The 21,956-nt window shown below is 35.5% G+C and overlaps 1 protein-coding gene across 1 annotated transcript in view; it reads right to left on the bottom strand.

The window, feature by feature from the left end:
• Positions 1-21,956, bottom strand: part of MALRD1 (MAM and LDL receptor class A domain containing 1) — a 246,729-nt gene that overhangs the window by 91,508 nt on the left and 133,265 nt on the right. Inside the window, exon 28 of the mRNA XM_074157371.1 lies at positions 5,017-5,197. Coding sequence (XP_074013472.1) covers positions 5,017-5,197 — 181 coding nt within the window. The remainder of the gene's footprint in view (positions 1-5,016; positions 5,198-21,956) is intronic.

The following is a 21,956-nucleotide window of genomic DNA, read 5'->3' as shown; positions in this document are numbered from 1 at the left end:
GCCAGGATGGAATTCTAATGAGAAAGTTCTTTACTGACACTTTCAAAGATTCTTGTTTATGGGAGCATGGAAGCAAAGTTGTTCAAAAGATTGCAGTGCCTTCACCTATGGTCTTTGCCGTAAACAGTAGGTGAGGAAGAATACAAATATATGAGGAGAAAGGGAAAGAAGAAGTTTACCACTGGGCAAAGCAAGCTTTTCTATATTTAAAAAAAAAATTCTATTCAGCTCAATTTGGTAAATCAATTTCCTATTGATAGGAAATGTGCCATTTTGATGTTGCTTTCTTTTAAAAACTAAATATAATTTTAATACCACTTCAAGCATGACTGAATGTGTACCCAATTTAACTTAAACATGAGAAGAAAAGCTTGTGAAGTCTCATCCCAAACAGGAAACCCACAAAGATCACTGGAGCTTTAATGTCTCTTTCTTCTTCCTGGACTTCTATTGCACTGAATTGCCAGACCATGAAAAAAAATATATATCAACTAAATAATCAACTATTCCAGAAATTTCTGTTTAATTTGAATATAGAGTTATGAGTCACTTATTTTCATTTATCTTCCACTGTTGGTTTTTCAGGTGATGACCTGGGATGCCAAAATCAGTATGTATGGTACAGCTGAGTAAGGTATATGTCCAAGATTCCTTTTCTTTAAAATTATGAATGTACAAAATTCAGACTAGTGGCAACAGCACATCTGACGAGTTGCATTCTTGATTCACTATTAGATGACAGTGAGCCATCAGCTGGAAAAGCAAATTAATTATGCTCGAACTGCTCTATAAGGTTACCAGACTACAGGTTATTTCTGATGGGATTTTTAGAAGATGTAATCATAAAGATAAGTGTCAGAAGTCTCAAAAATAGAATTATAATTAGGAATTATTATGTACAGTAATCATAGGTATTTTACCTTTTTATTAAGGCAAAATTGCAGGTATTTATTTTGTAGCCTGCAAATAATCTAATGCATGGTCAAAGCCAATTAGTAAAAAGCGCAAGAGATGACCACCCTAAACTCCATTCAGGTCACATAAGATCAACTGTCACTAAAGTTGTATAAAGAATTGTATTGTACAAGAAGGAAAAAAAAAATCAAATGTAATTAATAAATTAATTAACTTACTATTAAGAACAATCTTCCTCGGGCTCTAATGTAACTCCACTATTTTTCATAGTTTTAAATTAAAACCACAAAATAAAAAGATATCAAATTTGGAATTTAAATTATTTTTGCTATCAAAACATAACTTACCCACTCACAACCAACTGATAAGACTCTTTTATACCTTCTTTTTTTCTATTTCCAAGACCTCTCGCATTTTCTATGAATCCACAGCTGCTTCTTGACCTTCACTTCCACAGAAATCAGTGAGAGCTGAGGGAAACGAGCCTAGCAGGACAGGGTCCCAGAAGCTCAGATCATAATAAATAAAGTTATCTGTAGTATTCTACTGATATAGAAGCTTTTAACTATTTTTAAAAGGAAATAGTGAAAGTATTCTCCTTTGTTGGTTGAAAAACTTTATATAATGAGCTATGCATACAGCTATGCAAGTGAAGAGCAAAGAAGTCTGCAGAGCTAACCCACCTCAATGCAGACTCCCTTATGATGTGTACAGCTTCTTGCTATAACACACTATATGAAAGCAAGCTAAAGGAGAACACGTACAATAAAATAAGTCTTTGGATTTATTAAACTCTACTCTAACCATTGAATATTACCATACTACATAAAAGAATTTCTAATATCCGCATGTCAAAAATCCTCACACAGACTGTCTCTCTCTTCCCTCCTCACTCTCTCCACTCGAGTACATTATTTCTGCAGAGAAGCAACTATTTTATTGTGTTGACTGTAAACCATGATCCAGGAATACCATTCAGTAACTTCCAAAAGGACAGTCTGTGAGGAGAAGGCTATGTTAAATATCTGAAAGGTCCAGAATTGCTCTAATGTTCTTCCCCACCACTACATCCATCTGCTGGGGAGCAGCTAAGTATTCCGTTTTTTCCCCATGCACTTTAAGGCTTTCTCATTTCCATTCCTTTCTGTTTATTTCAAATGTACTATTTAAGTTTTAATTATTTTCAATTATCTTCTAGTTTTTCCCTCTGCTTATGTAATTACTGTGGCTAGCATACCCATAGTATCATACAAGATTTTAGTATAACCTAATAAGTCTCAGTGGAAAATACAGATGTGGCCTTCAGTTCCCCAAGAGGACCCTGACTGTGTCTAGCTCAGCAATTCTGCAGCTACAAACACAGTACATGAATATGTGTTGTAAATCAAGTCATTTTGTTGAGAAGAAACCCCTGACCCCTTCTGTTTTGTATGCTGCTCTTCTCCTTGAGTTTGGACACAGCAAGATTGTGTTTGCTGTCTTTTAGCTTTGTTACAACAGACACAATAAACCTGTGAACCCTGTGCTGCAAAAAAACAATTTAGACATGACATGCTTTCTCTATCCTGCATGCCCCAGTCCTGGGTCAGACTGAAATGTTATTTGTGAGAATCTGGCAAAATGTATTTTGTTTGTTTGTTTTTTCTACAAAGGTAAAGAATCAATAACAAGAATGAAAAAGGTCAGACCATGTTGCTTCATGTCATCATGCCAACCGGAAGGCCAACATACCAAAAGTCTCAAGAAATTTAAGCAAGCAGATCTCAACTTGTGGAGTAGAAGGCCAAAAAATCATACACAGAGCTGATGGGAAAGGCACTAAAGACAATGCAATGATACCCTCTTGACTTCAGTTTGAGCTCAAATATCATTGTAGAGACAAGGAAATAATGGGTGGGAGGAAGCTGTTTTTTGTTTGGTTTGGTTTTTTACAAACATACACTTGCACACATGCACATACATGCAGTTAGAAAGCAAATATATGAAAGGGCTCTTACCCTGCTGAAGAGCAAAGAGATAAGCATAAAACCATTCCCATAGGATACATAAACCCAAACTTTAATGATACCCTGCTATGCCTAGCGTATACTACTGAAGATGCTGTAAGTGAGCGTTTCTTGATTATATAAACATTGTATCTTACTACAGTGTAAAAACATCCACCATATGAGTGACAGCTCTATAAAGGGTTAGCACCTTGGATTTCCAAGTTTTCTAATTCAATCTTTAAAAAGTGTGTATTTGTATTGTACGTTGAGCTCCAATTGTGATTTCAAAATTCTATGAGAAAAGCCTCCTATGAATCACCCATTTTTACAAAAATACACAGGAATATTATTATGCCAAAACTGTAAGTATGTGAAAGTAGTCGGAGCACATGGTGCAACTCGTTTCCCTATAGAGTTTCTTGCTGAAGCAGTGCTGTAAAACAAATAGTTGCTATAAGTTAATAAACCCAAGTTACTTTCTGAACTGTTTCACTGCTAAGGTATTTTAATGCAACACTGGTTATAAAACAGTATTAACATTCAGATTCGTAGGGTCACAGACTAAAACCAATGTAAATTTTAGCAGTCTTAATATTTTAAGGTCCTTCATATGACAGCTTTCCAACTCTCTATTGAAACAATTTCCTTCCTTGCAATGACAACTCTGTGGAATAGTTCCAGTTATGTTTATATAAATATAACATCTATTTTCAGGTTATTATAAAATATGTGGGTTTAAGAGTAAGCAGAAATATTTTTATGTTTTATGAAGATATGTTGATACCATCTCTATGAACTTACCAGGAAGTTTTCTTCTTCCTTAGAAAAATAAATCTTGCTATTTTTATTTGCTGAATATCTTCATGAATCTCACTATGAAATGAAGTGTTTAAATTGTTCTAGCCCCCAAACGGGACAGAATCCCATAAATGCGATTTAATTAGACCCTAACATATGAATTAATACATCTTAGCACAATTTAGCACAAGAGAGATAGGCATCATTTTCATTATTCAAGACAAGAGGGGAATGTTGACCTCTCATCACCACTAGAACTTGATTTTCCATCTACCCTTGTCCACTGGAGAATGATCACATGCATAGCCATGGGGACTATGAAACACTTAGAAAAAGTATAAGGGAATCACTAGCATTCATGTCCCTGGAACACTTTTTAAGGGTATATCTGCCTTAGAGTTTTATTAAAGTGCATTTCTGAAGTAGGTCTCAAGTTGTATCCAGTTTTCATTATTTGGTTTACACCATAGAATAATTCCTAAATGCAAAACTTCATTTTTTCAGATGACGCTAGATGCTCTCCAGAAGTGCATTTTCCACACTCCAACTGATGATGGGCATCCAGACCACAGCAGGAGGTTAAAGCTTGCCCAAAAAACTTCCCCAAAACTCATAGATTGTTGATATGTGGCATCAGCAATGATGATCACTCAACAAATCCACTTATATTGCGTCACACTGTTTCTTAGCAGGGAAAAAGATCACATCCTTCCTTCACAGAAGCCATGATCCACCCAGTTTTTATCTTTCCTATTTTCGCCTATGTCCACAAAAAGATGAATTAAATAGAGTGTGTACCCCATGAAGGAGTCAAAGGTTTTCTTTACTTTGCTGGCCTTAACACTTGAACTGAACTGGGAAAAGGAATAGTGACAGTGGTTGATTTGTGATCTCAACTCATTTTTATGGCAAGAGCCTTTATGATAAAATAGTGAGATCACAGGCTTCACTTGATATAAACTGAAATAATTTATATAAAATTACTATATACAATATCAGAGACTCAATAACTTACCGGTGAATTGAAGAAGGAAAATTCTTACACAAAACCAAATAAATTCAGGAAACAAAACCTCAGGCATTTCTTAGATTTAGCTGCAATAATTTAGTGTGAGAACACTGCACTAATACAAGACTTTCCGTATGAGTAAAAAATGGTAATGAAGTTATAAGAGTGAAAACAATGTATTCATAACTGATTCTATGAACACTGACATTTTGATAAAAACAGTAAAACCATGATGTACTTAAAAACAAGCAAGAACATTCTACTTCTCCTCTAGCATCCCTCTAGAAAGTTCCCTCTTGAACTTACATGTGGTGCAGTTGTTGAACTCTATGTCATCTATTGCTGCTCCTCCTCCTAGGTCTCTGGTACGAACGCCTTCAAAGATAATTTCAAAATTCCTCCGTTTCCCCAAGTGTAACTCGACTTTGTTCCACTTGTTACCATGATTTCCTGATTCACTCCATATTTTCTCAATCCCATCAGCAGTCTGAAGTTTGAAAAAAAAAAAAAAATGTAGTAAGATACATGCAAGTATGTATTATCAAATACCAGTTTTGGAAAAAAATAACAAACCAAAAAAAAAACCAGAGAGAAGGCTGGAAGACACCTCTTGACAGCTTTGTCAAGAAATGGTAAACGTATGTTTTGCTAGGATAATAAGTAGCAAAATGAGATGATTACCATACAAATCACCTGAACTTCAATAGTAGATGGAGTCTTGGTACAGAAATTACTGTGTGTATGATTGAACTCCAAAACAGTACATTTTGGTAGAGTTGTATTTCACTTTACATATTACTGAGATTCATTCTTTGTGTTTGGAATATATTACTGGAAGCAAGGTTAGTCTACTATTTTATAATTATGGTCTCAAATAGGTAAAATCTTTTAAAAGTTGTTACAATGATAGTACAAGGGAGAAAAAACTAACAAATGTAAGGTAATCATATGTTTAGTGTAGTTTATTTGAAGGTAAATAGGAGCATTCTGACTGTCAAATATGCTAAAATATTTTAAAGCTTTTCTTTAAGTGTCCAATCATACCACCTAACTGGTAAGTAAGCAGCAAACATGCTTCATTTTTTAATAGTGGTATTAGAATGCAGATGCACCAGTTTCAATTGCTGTGAATAAATGATACCTATATATGATGGCACCAAACTAAATATTTGCAAAATTTTGTATATGTCACAATTTATTTTTATTATGACTGTGTGACTAATCATCCCAATTGTAAATGAGAAAATTTTTCCTAGCCTTGTCTTATCAAAACCCACTAGTACTCCACCTAGAGTTAATAAAAACTGTACAATGCATCAAACAGCTAAATGTAATGCACAAGAGTTCTAAGAAAGCAGTACATGAACAAGCAAAATCTAAGGGAAATAGAGACAACAGTAAAAATAGGCAGGGAAGAAAATTGGTCACATTTCTTTATACATGGTGAACCTGTTAGATCAGATTTACGTTAATAAGATTGTCTTATGCATATTTATGATGAGGAAATTAAGTTTGGTGCTTTATTATTTTCTCAATGTATTTCTCCCAGTGAACTCCTGACTCTATTTATGTGCCATCATGTCAGAGACCCATTCATTTACAGGGTCCAACAAGCCCCTCTTAGGTCTATATCAATGCAATTAAGGGGACCAGGAATCAGAACAACTGTGATACCCTTTCTAAAAATTCCACTTAAATTTCAACCTGGAAACACAGCATAGAGGACTCTATATTAGCACTGAGCTTAAAAAAAAGAGTAGATACAGTAATCAAAACTGATTTTAACAGTTTTTCAAATGTAACAACTTTAATCATATTATTCTTGTTTATCAAATATGTAGTCAACAATTTAATTATTTGAGTAACTCAACAATATCTAATCCATTGATTGTGATATTTATGAATAATCTCTGAAAGAGTATTACATATTAGTGGCATAATTTTTTTATTCTGGAAACATCTTCCATTTATCCATGACATGAATAAAACGGATAGTTATGATGAGTTACATTTGGCTTTAAAGTCTCCAACACGGAATACAAAACAAAATGTAGAAGAGAAGCACTTTTTAACATGTAATCCATTTGTTGTCTCTGGGACCTCTTCTGTCTGCCCTTGAGAACTCTTTGGAACGGGAAAATTTCCCAAAAATTATTTATAAAAAATTACTGATTAATTTTACAAAAGTAGTTCAGTGCTGTACATTAGAGGTGAATTTAAGAGAATTAAAAAGAAGTCGAAAATATTACTAAATGACAAGGGAAATCCTTTACTTTTGTGCATTTAAACAAGACAGAAAAATTCAGAACTTCAAAATTCATAAGCCTCAAATCTATAAAAAAATTAAATACATTTATGTTTGGATGTATGGAAGTCAGTGGAACTTCTTAAAATATACAGAGATAAATATCTGTACAAAATCTGGAAGTGGTAAATGTAGCACAGTTAACTAGAATATGAGCCTCACTTCTGCTGTTAGCCTGATTTTGATTGATTTCATATTATATTTAATGCATTATATTCTGTTCACAATTATGTTGCATTTATCATGCTGGTTTTTGAGTAATGGATGCTGCAAGTACCACATAACAGTGATCACATACTTCTTTAGAAATATCCAAATAAAATGTTATAGCAATCAATTTGTATACAGTGTCATAACCATAAAGTATCAAGTGTTTATGTAGTTATGGGAAGTGGGGTATTTTTCCCCACAGAGAGTCACTGAAATATGTAGAAAACTTTTTGCTAGAAAGAATTTTTTTCAGATAGAAACTTTACAACAGAAATGGTAGTCTTCTTGGAGTTCACAAATTCCTGAATATGGATACACAAATAAAATGCAGGAGAGACACATTTCTTTTACTGTCTAGGTTCGGCAGTAGCAGTTCCTAAACAACAGCAGTACATCATAAAGCATAAAAGGCTGATTTTTCACTTTCTCAGCTACAGCTCTGCATAACAAAATGAAAAGCAAGCTCATCCCCTGCGTAACCACATGAAGGCTGTTCTAATCCAGAGTGAAAAATCCCTTCAAAAACACAAGCCGTGCATGTTGGCTGCATGCGACAGCCAAGGAAGAAGTGGGAAAGGGAGACAAGCAGGAAGCTTGGCTCTCCTCTTCTCCCTGGGCCCAGACAGTGGAGCTGATTTGGCTAAGGGGCGTAAGCTATACATTTCTAGATACATACTTGGCATAAGAGGATCATTGTTTATAAGCTTTGCAGACTCCATTTCATGAATTATTGTTTTGCTTTCTGCATTCTCCAGCCGTTTAATCTGTCTGGTGCTTTGGTATTTCTTTCATATCATTGGAATGTGTTTTCTTCTAAAACAAACACAAATATGGCCTGGGGGGGGGGGGGGGGAAAGTCTGTGCTTTGACCTGCCCATTGCATCCGGAAATCCTTTGAGTCCTTTTTCACTCCCATATATTTGTATTAATGTAAAAGAGATATATGACAATCAGAAGAAATGTCTCCCAGTGTAGAGGAGGCTGGAGGCCACAGTGTTAGCTTTCTTTCTGTTTCTATGAGGCTTATTCTTCTACTGACACATACTCATACTGATTGTCTAGATTGCTCTTCAACCTGGGCTTGTGGCAAAATGCCCAGTCTAACTCTATGCTCCAACAGACTGATAAAATATGGTTAAGATCTGTGGCTTTGGCAGATAGTATCAGTGCTGCCTGTGTGTGTGGGGGTTGATCATGCTGGCTGTTGGTCAGGGCAGAAATCCCATTTTCCAGTTAAACTGCAGGAGTCTAGCTACATGTGGTCATTTATGAAAAAAACACAAAGCTGTGATCTCTCTTGCTGCCATTCATTACTACCTTCCTTATGTTTCCTTATATTTGCCTTGGCCTTCCTTCCAGTTCAGATTTGTTCATCCCACACTCTGCCTTACATTCCTAAAACAATGTCATCATCTAGTTTCCCATTTGCATCCTCTTACTGCCTGCATTTCTACTCCAGCTAAGCAGGGTGACAGACAGGATTCTTGAATCACTTAAACCACCAGCCTACCATCCTCAGCCAAAGAGGGTATTACAAAGTAACATGGAAAAACAGCATCCAGAAACAAGTGTATGTGAAAGGAAAAACCCTTCTCTTTCCAAACAAATAGCTAAATAGCATTCTGAACTATGAGACTTGATTATAATTTTTGTCTGTTATGTATATGCAAGTCTTTGAAAGAGGAGGGAAGAGAGGGTCTCATATCTCACTGACACAGAACACACAAGCGAAATATTTGTGCACTAAGAATTGGCCAAAATCTTTTTCCTTAGCAAGATATCTCATTTGACAGTAAAATGCTAACAATGACACATCGGTGCTAACACATGACAATCACCAGATTTTCATCTGTTCAGACTAAAGTTTTATACTGTCTCTTCAATATCTTTCTGTAGATGTCTCCCTCATTTGAGGGGAAATGTGGCTAAAATAACTTAATCTTTCTTTCTCGTGTTTACTTTTACAACTTTTGTGAATAACCCCACAACCTGCATACCACTCAAGCTTGTAATTTTATAGTTGCTATAATCCTTCTAAATCTTTGTGCTAATATGTTAATATTTTGTAAACTCTTTCTGCGTAACATCTCAAATAACATCATAAGCGCTCATCATCTCATGGGTTGAGGAGTGCTAAAGCCTTCATCCAACTCGTTTTATCATCTAGACAGCCCATTCTTTTGATTATTTTGCCTCTTTGTGAACTGATTTTAACTGATTTTTAGCCGAATTTTATATGTAATACCAAAATAAACTATTTTAAAGTGTCTTTTATACCACAGACCCAGCTTTCTCTTTTATTCATTATCAAGAAGCTCTTCCTCTGCCGGTCTAACTTATGATACAGGAATCCATTGCCCATTTATTACCTATTCAAATGTAAATATACAAGTTTCCTCCTGAGCCCCATCCCTCTTCTGGGAAAAGGATTTTGTAAATATTTTTTCTTCGTTTGCAAGTGAAGTGTAGAAAAAAAATCTTGCCGACAGTTAAGATCTGGATGCATTTCTGTGACTCTTAGCCACAACGAACAAGTTTCATAGCTTCTTTAAAAACTCAGTGAATCAATGTGTCCTTTCAAAAGCCTGCATTTGTATGTGTACATACCTATCAATATTTCAATTACAATACCTAATACTTAATTGGCACTTAGGTAATGTCAGGAAGCAACAGTACAGCACTGAGTTATCAATAAAAACTCCAGGTATTATAATAATTCTTGTTCTTGGGATCTCAGATGTTTTCCTTATGCAAATACATAGGGAACCACTAGAACTTCCTAGAAAGAAAAGAGGTGCAGAACATCATCACAAGAACACACAGAAGTTGCACTTCGCATGCACAATCACAGCAGCCAGCATAGTCCAAACATTTCCATGGACCAGAAATTAAAAAGTCATGTTTCCCAATTACAGCTCCTGACAGACAAAAAGTTCTTTTGGTACCACACAAGCTAACCTGACAACATGTATCTCTACCTACAGCAGAAAAGAGAGAAATTTAGTCTGATTTATCAATAGCTTCCTCATGATAGGTCCAGATTGCAATAAGCTTATTTGTTTCATCCCAGAACAGTGGGAAGGGAGGGACCAAGCAGTTCAAATAGCCTTAATGATCACCTAATCTTGTTGTAGACAAAAACAGGTAAGGAGGATTATTTGTTGGTCATATCCATAAGCTTTACAGTACAAGTGGACAACAGGCTACAATAGAAGAACACTTGCTAGACTATCATGTTCTACTTTGAACTTATTTCTTCATGACATGTGGTCCACCATTTATTAGTACAGACTACTTCTGGGCAACACCTCTGGAAAGCTCCTCAGAATATAATTTTTACAACCTATTTTCTAATTCTGTACTTTAAAATCCCCTAAACTCGAGAAAACCTGGAAGTTCAATGTTATTGACAGATCAGCTAACAACATTTCATTTCTTCCCCAAAACACACACTGAGACCACAAAAAATAGACGTGAGAGAGTTTTTTCACTTAAGGTCTGAAAAGTTATTAATTGCATGTCACTGCCCTCTATGGGTTGGACATAGTCAAAGGTCAAGCTGAGGTGATGAGCCATCATTAAGGAAAACTTAACAGTTAAAAGGCATGTTTTCCCATTGACTGCTAGCAGTGGGTCCTGCTCTTCCACTGTCCCATCATGCTGAGCAATAAACACTCTCAGACAATAGCAGAACTACTCCTAAGAAGACCATAACCTATTTAGATCTATATGTCTGTATGTCTAGCCATATTGGAAAATTCTTACTTGTATTTAGAGGATTTTTAATCTATCTTCTGATAGTCTGAGGGGAATTATTTCTTAATGATTACATTACATTGCAATTCCGAATCTTCTTCATGCTTGTCTTCATCTGAAGAATGATCTAAAGTGTTTATAACCTCTCTTCTGAGAACTTCAGGGGGAAAGTATATCTTACTGGGCTCAATATCCTCATTAATTCACCTGGGGATATTAAGAATGAAGGAGAGGGAAGAATTTCTTTCTGTCTTAGAATTCCTCTTATTTTGTGGTTGGGTTTAATATTTTTCCTACACAGCAGAGACCACCATTATTCTCACGGCTACATTTCTAACACAGTCAGAACAATATTATGAACCGAATCCAAAGCATGCAAGAGGAGTATGTAATTTTCTGTTACAAGATATTGCAAAGAAACTTCTTATGAATACACTTTCTGTCAGAAGAATACACTAAGTATTTCAAGATGCAATTATAAAAGTTCCACTATGAGACAATCTACCTTGTTGTGTCTGCAGTGAAACAGCAATGAAACACAGATTTTGTTCTTGATCTGCACCGCTCCTTCTGTTCATGTTCTGAGCTGGGTTCAAAATCTTTCCGTGGTTCATTTGCATCTGATATTTATTTCAGCAGAGCCACGGGAAATGAAGCTGAGCTTACCAAATGGATGGAAGCAATAAAAACACTCTCTAAATATTCCTGGACTCTTCAAACCAAATATACTTGAGGGCTTTTCAATCAGAGACAGAATATTTTGAAATGATTCATCAAAAAATATTAACTGTTTATTACTAATACCATAAAAAGACTTTCAGGATTCACTGTATCAAAAGGGTTGTCTTTCTGCAGCACCCTTCAGACTTTTGAAAGAAGTCAAACTCTTTTTACATAACTTTTAAAATGATAGGAAAAAGCTTTTCTCCTCTTCTTTCAGGTTCCTTTGAAAACAGTATCTTCCTGGCAAGCTGTTACTATCCAGAATTTTTAAAACAAGGTATGTGTTATGCAAAGCACAGAAACATAGTATAGTGCAAATGAAGTTAACTAACAAACCTAGTTTTAACGAAATATTAATCTCCTTGATGTAGTATCGTCATTCAAGCCGTTTGATGGCTAACCAAGTAGTTTAAAGATGAAGTATTCCACGTGAGCTATGTTCCTTCCATGCTTCCTCCTTTCACTCAACAAGGAGTGGAGTGCAGTCCTGCACTTTTACATGTACATCTAAATTCTCCAAATCACAAAACAACGACTGTCTTTGCTGACATTTCTAATACCATCTACCCACTAATTTAGGTCTCATTGGTTGAGAGCGAGTCCCATTTTCAGAGGGTTCTGAGCACCTTCCCTATATATTTCGGTGGTTCCTACCTCAACAATGCAGTACACAGAATACCTGCTTATTTTTAAAGATCTCTGTTCCTAGGATTAAATCTTTCATATGTAGCTTGAAAAAACCTGCACATTAAAATGCAATAAAACTGAAGACTGATGCTGTAGAGCAGAATCTCTTATCTTAAAAGAAAATGATTTGAATTATTGTGTCTTCTTCACCTCAAGTTATTTTCAAAGCACATGACAGATTCTATCTCTTTTTCATTTCTCACTGATTTTCTCTTAAAACTTAACTTCCTAAAAACATTACTTACATTATTTGAAAACTGTAACTGAATGCTACAGTTTGACCTTGTATTTCATTCAAGCAAAAAAAGCTCTACATCAGATTAATCCACATGCAGTATCAAATTATTACAATTATTTAAATGAGTCAAAGAATGAACTGAAGTCAAAATTTGTTCGCCCAAGGTTTTAATTTTTCACTTATTTCTTTTCTTTCCTCTTTCCTTATTTTCCTTTTTTCCATTCTTATTCTTTCCTTCTGTTCTCTCTTCTCTCTTTTCTTCACGGTGACATGAAGAAAAACGAGAACAGACAATAAGGTCATGAAGACGTGAGTTATGAAAGAGCACGTGTGCCCTCTGGCACACTGTCAATCATCGGGCTGATAACAATGCAATACAAACAGTTCAGCAGTACTTTATAACAGCACTAATTACAATAACTCACTTCAGCTTTGACAGGCCACTTTATTTTAGAGAGAGACGCATACTCTGTATGGTAAGTTTAAGGTTGGCAAGTGTATGCAAACAAACCAAATAAAACATTTGTACATGTCGTTAATCACGTAGCAAAATCAGGTGCAGCAGCAGTTATTTACTACTCTGCCGTTAGCTACTGCTTTGAAAATTTCTCTCCTATTAAATAACCCACAGAGACTTGTGGTTAAGATTACCACTACATTTAGAAAATTACTGCTTATTATCTGAATGTTGCAGCTTTGCATTAAATATATCATTCCAAAATTATTAACTCCACCTAGAAAAAGCTCTGAGAGAGATAAATAGAAACAATTTCAATGTAGAGAGAGATTTTAAACTCAAAATTTACATGTTCCACCACTATGCTAAGGGATGCTGTAGGATGCACACTATAGGATTCTGAAGTATTCAGCAAATGGAGGTAGCAAAACAAAGAAGAAGAAAACAACAACAACAAAAAGGCAGATAACAGAACTGCAACAATCTACAGAGTAGTGGTCCCAAAAGACAGGAAAATGTTAGTGAATGCAAAAGGGTGAGTTTTACTTTAGGGATATGCTTCTGAAAGTGATGAGCTTAGTCAAGTTCCAGTGACTTTAATGAAGATTCATGAGTCTCAGCACTGAAGAGAATACATTAAAAATAAGCTTCTAATTTTTCAGTCCTATTTTGACAGAAAAAGCTCTTTAGTATATCTCTGCCTTCTATAAAAACACTTGAAAAAGAAACATCAAGCTGATCAAATGGTGTCTTTAAGAAATTATTTCATCCAGACAAAATGTATACTGCATAAGTACATTAGTATGCACGAAAAATTGGCTTCACTTTTAAGGATAACTTACAAAATCACATAATTGCATTTTCACAGTGCATTATAAAAAGAAGGAAAACAGCAAGATGAAACACTGATATTTCAGCCTTCAAGACTTTTATTAGAAAGTCTGCATGTATTAGTCTCAGCAGGTTTTCATAATAGGAGTTAATGACAAAGCCCATCCATCCATCCCTTTCATTTCCTCCTCTGTGCAGAGCATTAAGATGATTCTCACTCTCTGAAATATCTTTTCTCCAATTTTCAATTCCAAAATTAACATCACTGTAATAAAGGAATATGCATTTCAGCAGGGAACAAGCATTCTAATGAACACATTTGATAAATAAACTTATACCACTGATGAAATTCCTTTTTTAAAATGCACACCACTTTTGGAATTCTGGAATTTCATAGTGAATTCCTTTAGAGCATCAGAAGGCGTTAACAGTCACCCTGTCATGAGTGTCAGCACTTGCAATATTTCTAGAAGCTAAATGGGATGCTCTTAGTTCTTAATTGCTCTAAGTGCTGAGTTGAGAAAAGCCAGTTTCAAAAACACTTTGATAAAAAACAACTGGTAATTCATCTGGAGACAGGATTTTGTTTCAAGCAAGTAGGCATTTCAAGGAATGACAATTAAGTTGCTCATTAGCAAACATGAAGTTAAACTTTTACATTCTTATTTTGGAAAAGAATTCTATACTGGGAAGGCAAGAATAATGTATTAATTTTCTTTGAATTATTCTGTATCACCTTAAAACTTTGATTTATCACAGAATCACAGAATGACAGGGTTTGGAAGGGACCTCTGGACATCATCTAGTCCAATTCCCCTGCCAGAGCAGGTCCACCCGGAGCAGGCTGGACAGGAACGTGTCCAGGCGGGTTTTCAATGTCTCCAAAGACAGAGACTCCACAACCCCTCTGGGCAGCCTGTTCCAGTGCTCTGCCACCCTCAGAGTGAAGAAGTTCCTCCTCATTTATCCTGTCACAGCTATTAAACCTACTAAATTTCCTTATAGCCAGCTTTCATTTATAACCAAGCAAACTCTTCTGTTTCTTGTTTGCATCTTTCTACATTCCCATGATACTCTTTCCATCAAATACACTTTTATGTGTTTAGGCTCTTAAAATACATCTTCATTCTATATGCTATCCTTACCAATTAGAGAAATAAAACAACACTTTGTAAAAGAGGATTCATTAGGTACCTTGCACTACTTCATCCTGTCTTCATTTCCTAGCCCTCTTGGCCCTCCTTTCTCCTCAAATGTAAAAATTTCTTCTTCATTTCTGAGCATAATCCACCTTTGATTTTGGTTTTTAGGTATCTTAATGGATACAATTGTGATTTCTTGGATTTCATTTTTTTTTCCTTCAGCTCTGCTGCTAAGACTGAGTAACAATAAACATCAAAGCCATTTCAGTAGACCATTAACATTTCAAGCAACTTGGTTCCATTTTGTCTCAAACCTTGTCACACCTTTGTTTTAGTCATGTTTTACAGGTTTCCTCAGACTGTCCATATCTTATAGTTGAGGCAACTGGAATTCTCCCGAAAACCAAAACTTCAAAGAGAAATAATCAGAGTTGCAAAAACACCAGGAAGACTGGACAACTGTAACAACCCTCCATAGTGCCAAACTTAAGGACAGTGTGCTAAACATCGTGCAATGCTAGATGCCTCAGATTATTAGATAAAAGTCAAACCTTTACTTATACTGGTTGCCTAACAAATGCAGAATGTATACAGCAAGAGATGCAACAAAACTGCTTATGAATCAAGATCATAAAGGGACATCCAGAAATGAGATACCTCAGATCTGTCATGTTTTTTCTTCTATAGAGAATACTCTGAATACCGTATTTGAAGATGTAAGGCAAAACCACATATCAAATTTCATCTTTTTATTAAGAAACTTTAACTCTTTAACTTATGTTCTATACATCTTTTCCCCATTAGTGTTCTCCTTTATCAGTTGGATTATGGAATGAGAAAAAGGATACAAGCTTGTTGTCCAAATAGGAGGTGCATGCTCTAATAACTCTAGAACCAGTGGTGACATCCATGTTGCAACCTAACCTCAGAGCACCCATCAGGGAGGGAGCTGGCAAGGCACAGCCCCCCGAGTGCCTTAGAAAGTCTGTGCATGTGACCAGCCACAGTGAAACTGAGGCACGGGCAAAACTCATATCTCAGAGCCACAGGTCAAACCAGGTACCACTAACGTGTATTTGTCCAGGATGTCTTTTAGGAGGATGGTGAAACACCTTTCTTTTCATGTATGCCTGTGACCATCTATTTATGTACGCTGTCTGAAGTAAGTCAGATGGTGGAGGGTTGTTTGGCACTTTCATTGCCTTTACTGAATGTTGACTAAAACTTTCAGCTAGGACAGAAAGTATTGCTTTGCTGCATCAAAAAAGTTACTTTGTCAGTTTTGCCTGTGGCCACTGAAACAGAAAGAAAAAAAAAATCCCTCTCCTAAAAATGAAAGAAATTAATCTGGCCCAGATGTTCTCACACTGAATCAGTGTTTAATACAAACTAAATGGAAAGATTGATAAATTGCTCAACTCGGATAAGTATCTACCAGTTTGGATACTCATTCAATATTTAATTGAACTACAATTTAAAACTTTTCAGGCAATGTTACTAAAATTGACTTATTCATCGACACATCTTATTTTGGAACAATTTATCATTGTGTGTGGTCCACTCCTGGGCAAAGGTCTGCTTGCAGGAGGAGCACCTTACTCTTCTCAACCACCTGGATCAAGGTAATGTTCAAGCAACATAGTGGGCAGGCAGAAGGTGTGCTGGTGGGACTAACTTTTCTTACCGGAAACTTTGATAGTTAGTGGCTAAGGTCAGACGCATTTTCCTATTCACGGACCTACAGTGTTTACAAAATCACTTCCACAACATGGGAATCATGGAATCAGTCTTTGTGAAAGTCCACTCAGCTCTTCAAAATGTGAAGATTTGTTCATGAAGAATTAAAGCATTATCATTACAGCTGCCTTGAAAAATAAAAGCCAATTCAGCTGAACAGCGCATCTGGAACATTTCAGAGGTTTTGTTTATTTTAATCAATATTTCAATTTAGTAATTCACATCTAATACCACCTTGATTCTGTATCTAAAACTAAATGTTAGGAGTGGGAAAATATAACTTTATGGGGATTCTGCTGACACAAAACATAAAAAATTAAAAAGAAAAAGGAAAAAGGAAAATAAGCACATATATTTGCTGTAAACTAAACATACTTTTTTTTAAAAAATGTAAGATTATTTTAGGGCAGTATAATAAAATCATAATACCAGTAAAAATTCTGAAGACTAGCAATAGTAATTCTTAATTCTTGTACATTGACAATAAAACATTGAAGGTTTTACTAAATATTTCATCTGTGACTTCTTCAAAGAGACAAATCTGCAGGACAAGGATTGATATGAATATTCCCTACTAATTGTCAAAGACTATTTTATGATTTTTCATAGCTAAAAGAGAGTGATTACTGTCAGTAAGGTGTCACCCCTACCTTTGATGTAATGGGATGTTCACTGGGCTATAACTGTATTTCTTTCTTTGTGACATTTACTCTTACAGCCTATTTGTATTCTGTTAGAATATTCTTTTCAACTGGATTGTAGCTTAGGCTTGTAGTTATATAGAACAGATCCTCTGGGATATTAGAAGAACTGGACTGGCTCAGAGGAATCAAAATGATAAGGCTGAAAAAAATAGTAATCTCTTTATATAGTCAAAGCTTGATTAAGTATTTTTAAGCTTCACTGAATTGATCCTGAGCGGAGACATCTTTAATAGGAGTGTTCAAGTCCTGTCTCTGTAATATCTGATTGATACAACTATTTATTCCTTAAAGAATACCAAGGAACCAAACATAAACTGTAGTTTATGAAATACATTCTCTACAAATTGAGATCTCTCATAAATGACAGATCTTATTATATTAAAACACTTCAGTGAGATTCTCTGTCTTTCTCTACTTCTCTCCCCAGTGGTCGCCACCTTAATTGTTCAAGGACGTATAAAGTTATAAATATATATAATATGGTAGGGATGTAGAAGATAAAAGTTTGCAAACAGATTCATGAGGTGTTGGTGTTTGCGCTGCCAGCATAGATATGAAATATCTACATAAGTATCCAAAAATATTTACAGAAATATCCAAAATTCAAATATTTATCCAATGATATTCCTGAATGTACCCGATATTGTTTATCAAATGTTACACATCTAGAGGAATCTATATCGAAAGCAATAGACGTGTTTCCTCTTATAGAAGCTTACTTTAGAATGAGATAAATCATATCTAAGACTCCCTTTGACCCCACCATTAGCAAAGAGACCCTGGGGTGACCACTGCAGTGGCTGCACAGGTGGCATCTATGACTTTAAGTAACAGGAATCCCACCCACATTGGGTCAAATTACAATTTAAGAGCAGGTTCTTCGATCTTAAGATATTTCTTAGAAAAGAAATCTACCTACTGGAGAAAGTACAGAGACCTCTAAGATGTCTTTCCTGTGGTAACAAAGAAATAATTTGGCTGCATACAGCAAAAGGTTAAACGATTCTCCTGATTTGTTAATTCCACTCTTATAATAATGGTAGGTTTTTTATTTTCATTTGCACTAGCCTTTGAAAACCTTCATGTCATCTAAAACTCCTAGAGCTAAAGACAAATTAGTATCCCGGATTGAATAACAGCTTCAACTATTCTGATATGTGGGAGGTAGAAAATACAATTTTTAGTGTTCATTTCCATCTTTCAGTGCTCCTGCTGAAGGCAAAATCAAATACACTCCGCAGACCACACAGTTAAACCCATATATTCCAGTGACTTATGCAACCGGTCTTTTTGATTGCTGATTTTAGTAGTACTACCATATCATCTCAAATTACTTCATGAAGTCAAACAGAAAATCACATTAGCATGGTTTCTTCTGTTAAAAAGCCTTTTCTTAAGAGTAACACTAAAATTCCTTATATAGGCCCCTTAGTTTTTTAATTTTGCAGATATAGCCTGGCAAAACTTGTGGGAACAAGTTACAAATTAATGAGGCAAGGTGGGAAGTGATGAGAGTAGCTGGACAACCCGAGGTGTGTGACTGAATATAAAGGCCTGTCGAAAGAATTTGAGTCTAAATACCTAGATAAGAAACTCATATGAATGGACTATGGGTTTTCAATGAGTCTGCAGGCAATTAATCTCTGAGCTGCAATGACCCTCTCATAGGCAAGTAATACAAAGTTATCAGGTTATGGAAAGGTATAACTCCATGGTAAGTAAGGTAGTGGGAAGAAACTGAAGTCTCTCAAATCTGCCATTACACCGACACTATTAGTCTCTGCTGTAAGTGATAATGTGCGTTGTAGGATGTCAGTGCATGCAACGATAAGACAATTCCACCTGAAGCAGCCTTTCATCTTTCATTTAATCCACCATTACATAGTGCAATGGGGTTAACCTACAAACAGATACACATACAGATTATTAAAGTCATACATATAAGTACTAAAAAATTCCTAGTCTGATACTTGCATGAAATGAATTGGAATCAGATACTTCCGTCTTTGTGATATAAATTAGAGCAAATACAGAAACACATTTGTTTTTTTTCTGAAGCTACTGTGGCTTCAAAGCTGTAGGCCAGAAACTGGAAAGATTTCTGGAAGCATAAAAATTAGACTCTTCATGCTAAGACCCTTTATTGATTCATCAAAGTAATTTTAAGCACACTACAGCTTGATACTGCAAGATCAAAGACAACCAGAAACTAGAACATCTCCAAGACACTAAAAACGGATTGTGAATTCAAAATAAAAGTCACATTAAAGAAGGATAAAACTGGAAACAAATTAATGTTCTACAATGAGCACTAGTGCTAGACTGGTGCTTGCTGAAGTTTTGCTAGTATAACATCAGTTCAGTCTGTGTTTAACAAAGGGAAGATGCTTTTCTCAATGGAAGACCAAGGGGCCTTGGTGCATAAAAAGAGATGAGAAAGGAAAAAGGAAAAAAGATAGATCTTTCACCTCATGTGAGATTAAATGGAAGTCTTGGAAATGTTCAGTGTTGGTTTTTTTTTTCAAGTAGGATTGTTGATCAGGAAAATTAGATACTGTCTTGGGATTTCGAGTCTGATCAATGCTCTATAATTTCTAAAAGATATCAGCAGGCACTAGGTTACACATTGCATTAATTGTTTTTCTTAAAAAAAAAAGATACGTTAATTTTCTACATGTACCTATTTTGAAGAACTGATATGAAAAACTAACAAAAATGCTCAAAGCTCAAGACTACATCTCTATCGTTTAGAAAAAGTCCTTTTGTCTTCATAAGAATATGCTTCTGTTTTACAGTTGCTATATTAAAAACTCCTAATCCTGATGTCTGTTACTTCAGTAAAAAGCATTCAACAGCAACTCTATGATCTTTTAAAAGAACTCTACCCTGAGACACATCGAAATTACAACTTTCGCTCTTGAATGTCTGCCCTGAAAAGTGTTAGAAAAAAGCAAAAGAAGTCTGACTTGCAAAGATTCCAGAGGTGCCTCAAAGCCTCATATGCTAAAAAAGCTGCAATGTAACCAACGTCACCCGGTGAGATTATGAACCCACAAATCAATAATGTAAACCACTCCCAGAGATCTCTGATTTGGGGAAGGAGTTTAGTGAAACACTGGAGAATTGTGTAGTGTGGTGGAGACCGAAAATGCATTGTTCATCTATGTCACTGTGCAATATGGTGTAAAGCCGGGATAGAAAATAGGATAGTGGTATTAGACCTGAAAGGCAGGGCTTGTGATTTCAGGTGTAATGCTACAGGATATTGCTGTGTTGCTTCCCTGGTTTGTTATGCATTGTGCTGTCTAAATCTGTCAGCCTGCTCAGTTTTCTAACCAGGCACTGCTCTACCTGACAGAGACATGCCCTTAGTCACACTAATTCTTTACTACTCATCATCCTCGTCTCCTAAGGGGGAAAAAGGTCAAGTTCTCAAAGAATTTAAACAAAAAATGCTTAATAATTCACATATGAACACTTTCTCTTCTATGTGTTCCTAGGAACATGATGATTTTAATTTACAAATCCTCTGATGAACCTCTTGTCTTCACAAGCAAGATTACAAAATACAAGGGTGTTTCTCTAACCCTTGTTCAAAATATGTTTTTCCTTCAAAGCACATCCAAATGTATTATTGCAGCTCACCAACTCTTTGGAATGAATGCTTACATCTGATTGCAGTATAAGAATACAATATATTATGTGCTTCCCATAATTTACAGTGAAGATTGAAATAACTTCCTAATGTACTCATCTGAGAAAATAAAATGCCCTGAATGGTGTTTGCCCTTATCTACAGTTGTACATATTTGTTTGTTTCTTCTATGTAAACTGTTTTTCAGAAACGATGCTTCCATTGAAAACTGACATTTCTATTTAATCACTGTTTCAGTTTCAATTTACTTGGAGATATGCTTATGTCGTGGGGTCAAAATCAGGCCTAAAACAATCCTGTTTGAAAGAATGCCTGAAAAGGTGGAAAGTGCTGTTTCGGATTCTGCATTCAAATCAGGAAATGTAAATATAAAATTATCTTGCTCTGGGAAGTAAAGCTGCCATGAAAGTTAATCTGCCTTTCTTTCTTGACGATACTGTATTTCACAGTGTCCCCACTGATTTCCTTTAAAGGTCCTGGGACTGAGGTAGTGTTCCCTTATTCTCACTTATTAGTCAGATCAGACATTTCATCAACTCAAATATAATTTTTAATAACAGTTCACAGGTCAAAAATGGGAGCAAAGACTTTAAAACTGAGTCCCATTTGAGAGCTATATAGATACTCATTAAATAAAGGCCGTCACCCTTGTGCTGCTACGTGAAAACAAATTCTCCTGAATATGTCTTTTATTGGATTTAATAAAGGAAAACTATTTGAAATAAACAAAGATTAATAATAAATAAATAAACTAGGATTCAAAGTAAAAAAAAAAAAGATAAATGTGAGCTACTGAACATA

The sequence above is a fragment of the Numenius arquata genome, chromosome 12 (assembly GCF_964106895.1).
Source record: "Numenius arquata chromosome 12, bNumArq3.hap1.1, whole genome shotgun sequence".
NCBI classification, from domain to species: Eukaryota; Metazoa; Chordata; class Aves; order Charadriiformes; family Scolopacidae; genus Numenius; species Numenius arquata.
Note: the sequence above shows the minus strand (reverse complement) of the source record. Positions and strands in the feature narration are given on the sequence as shown.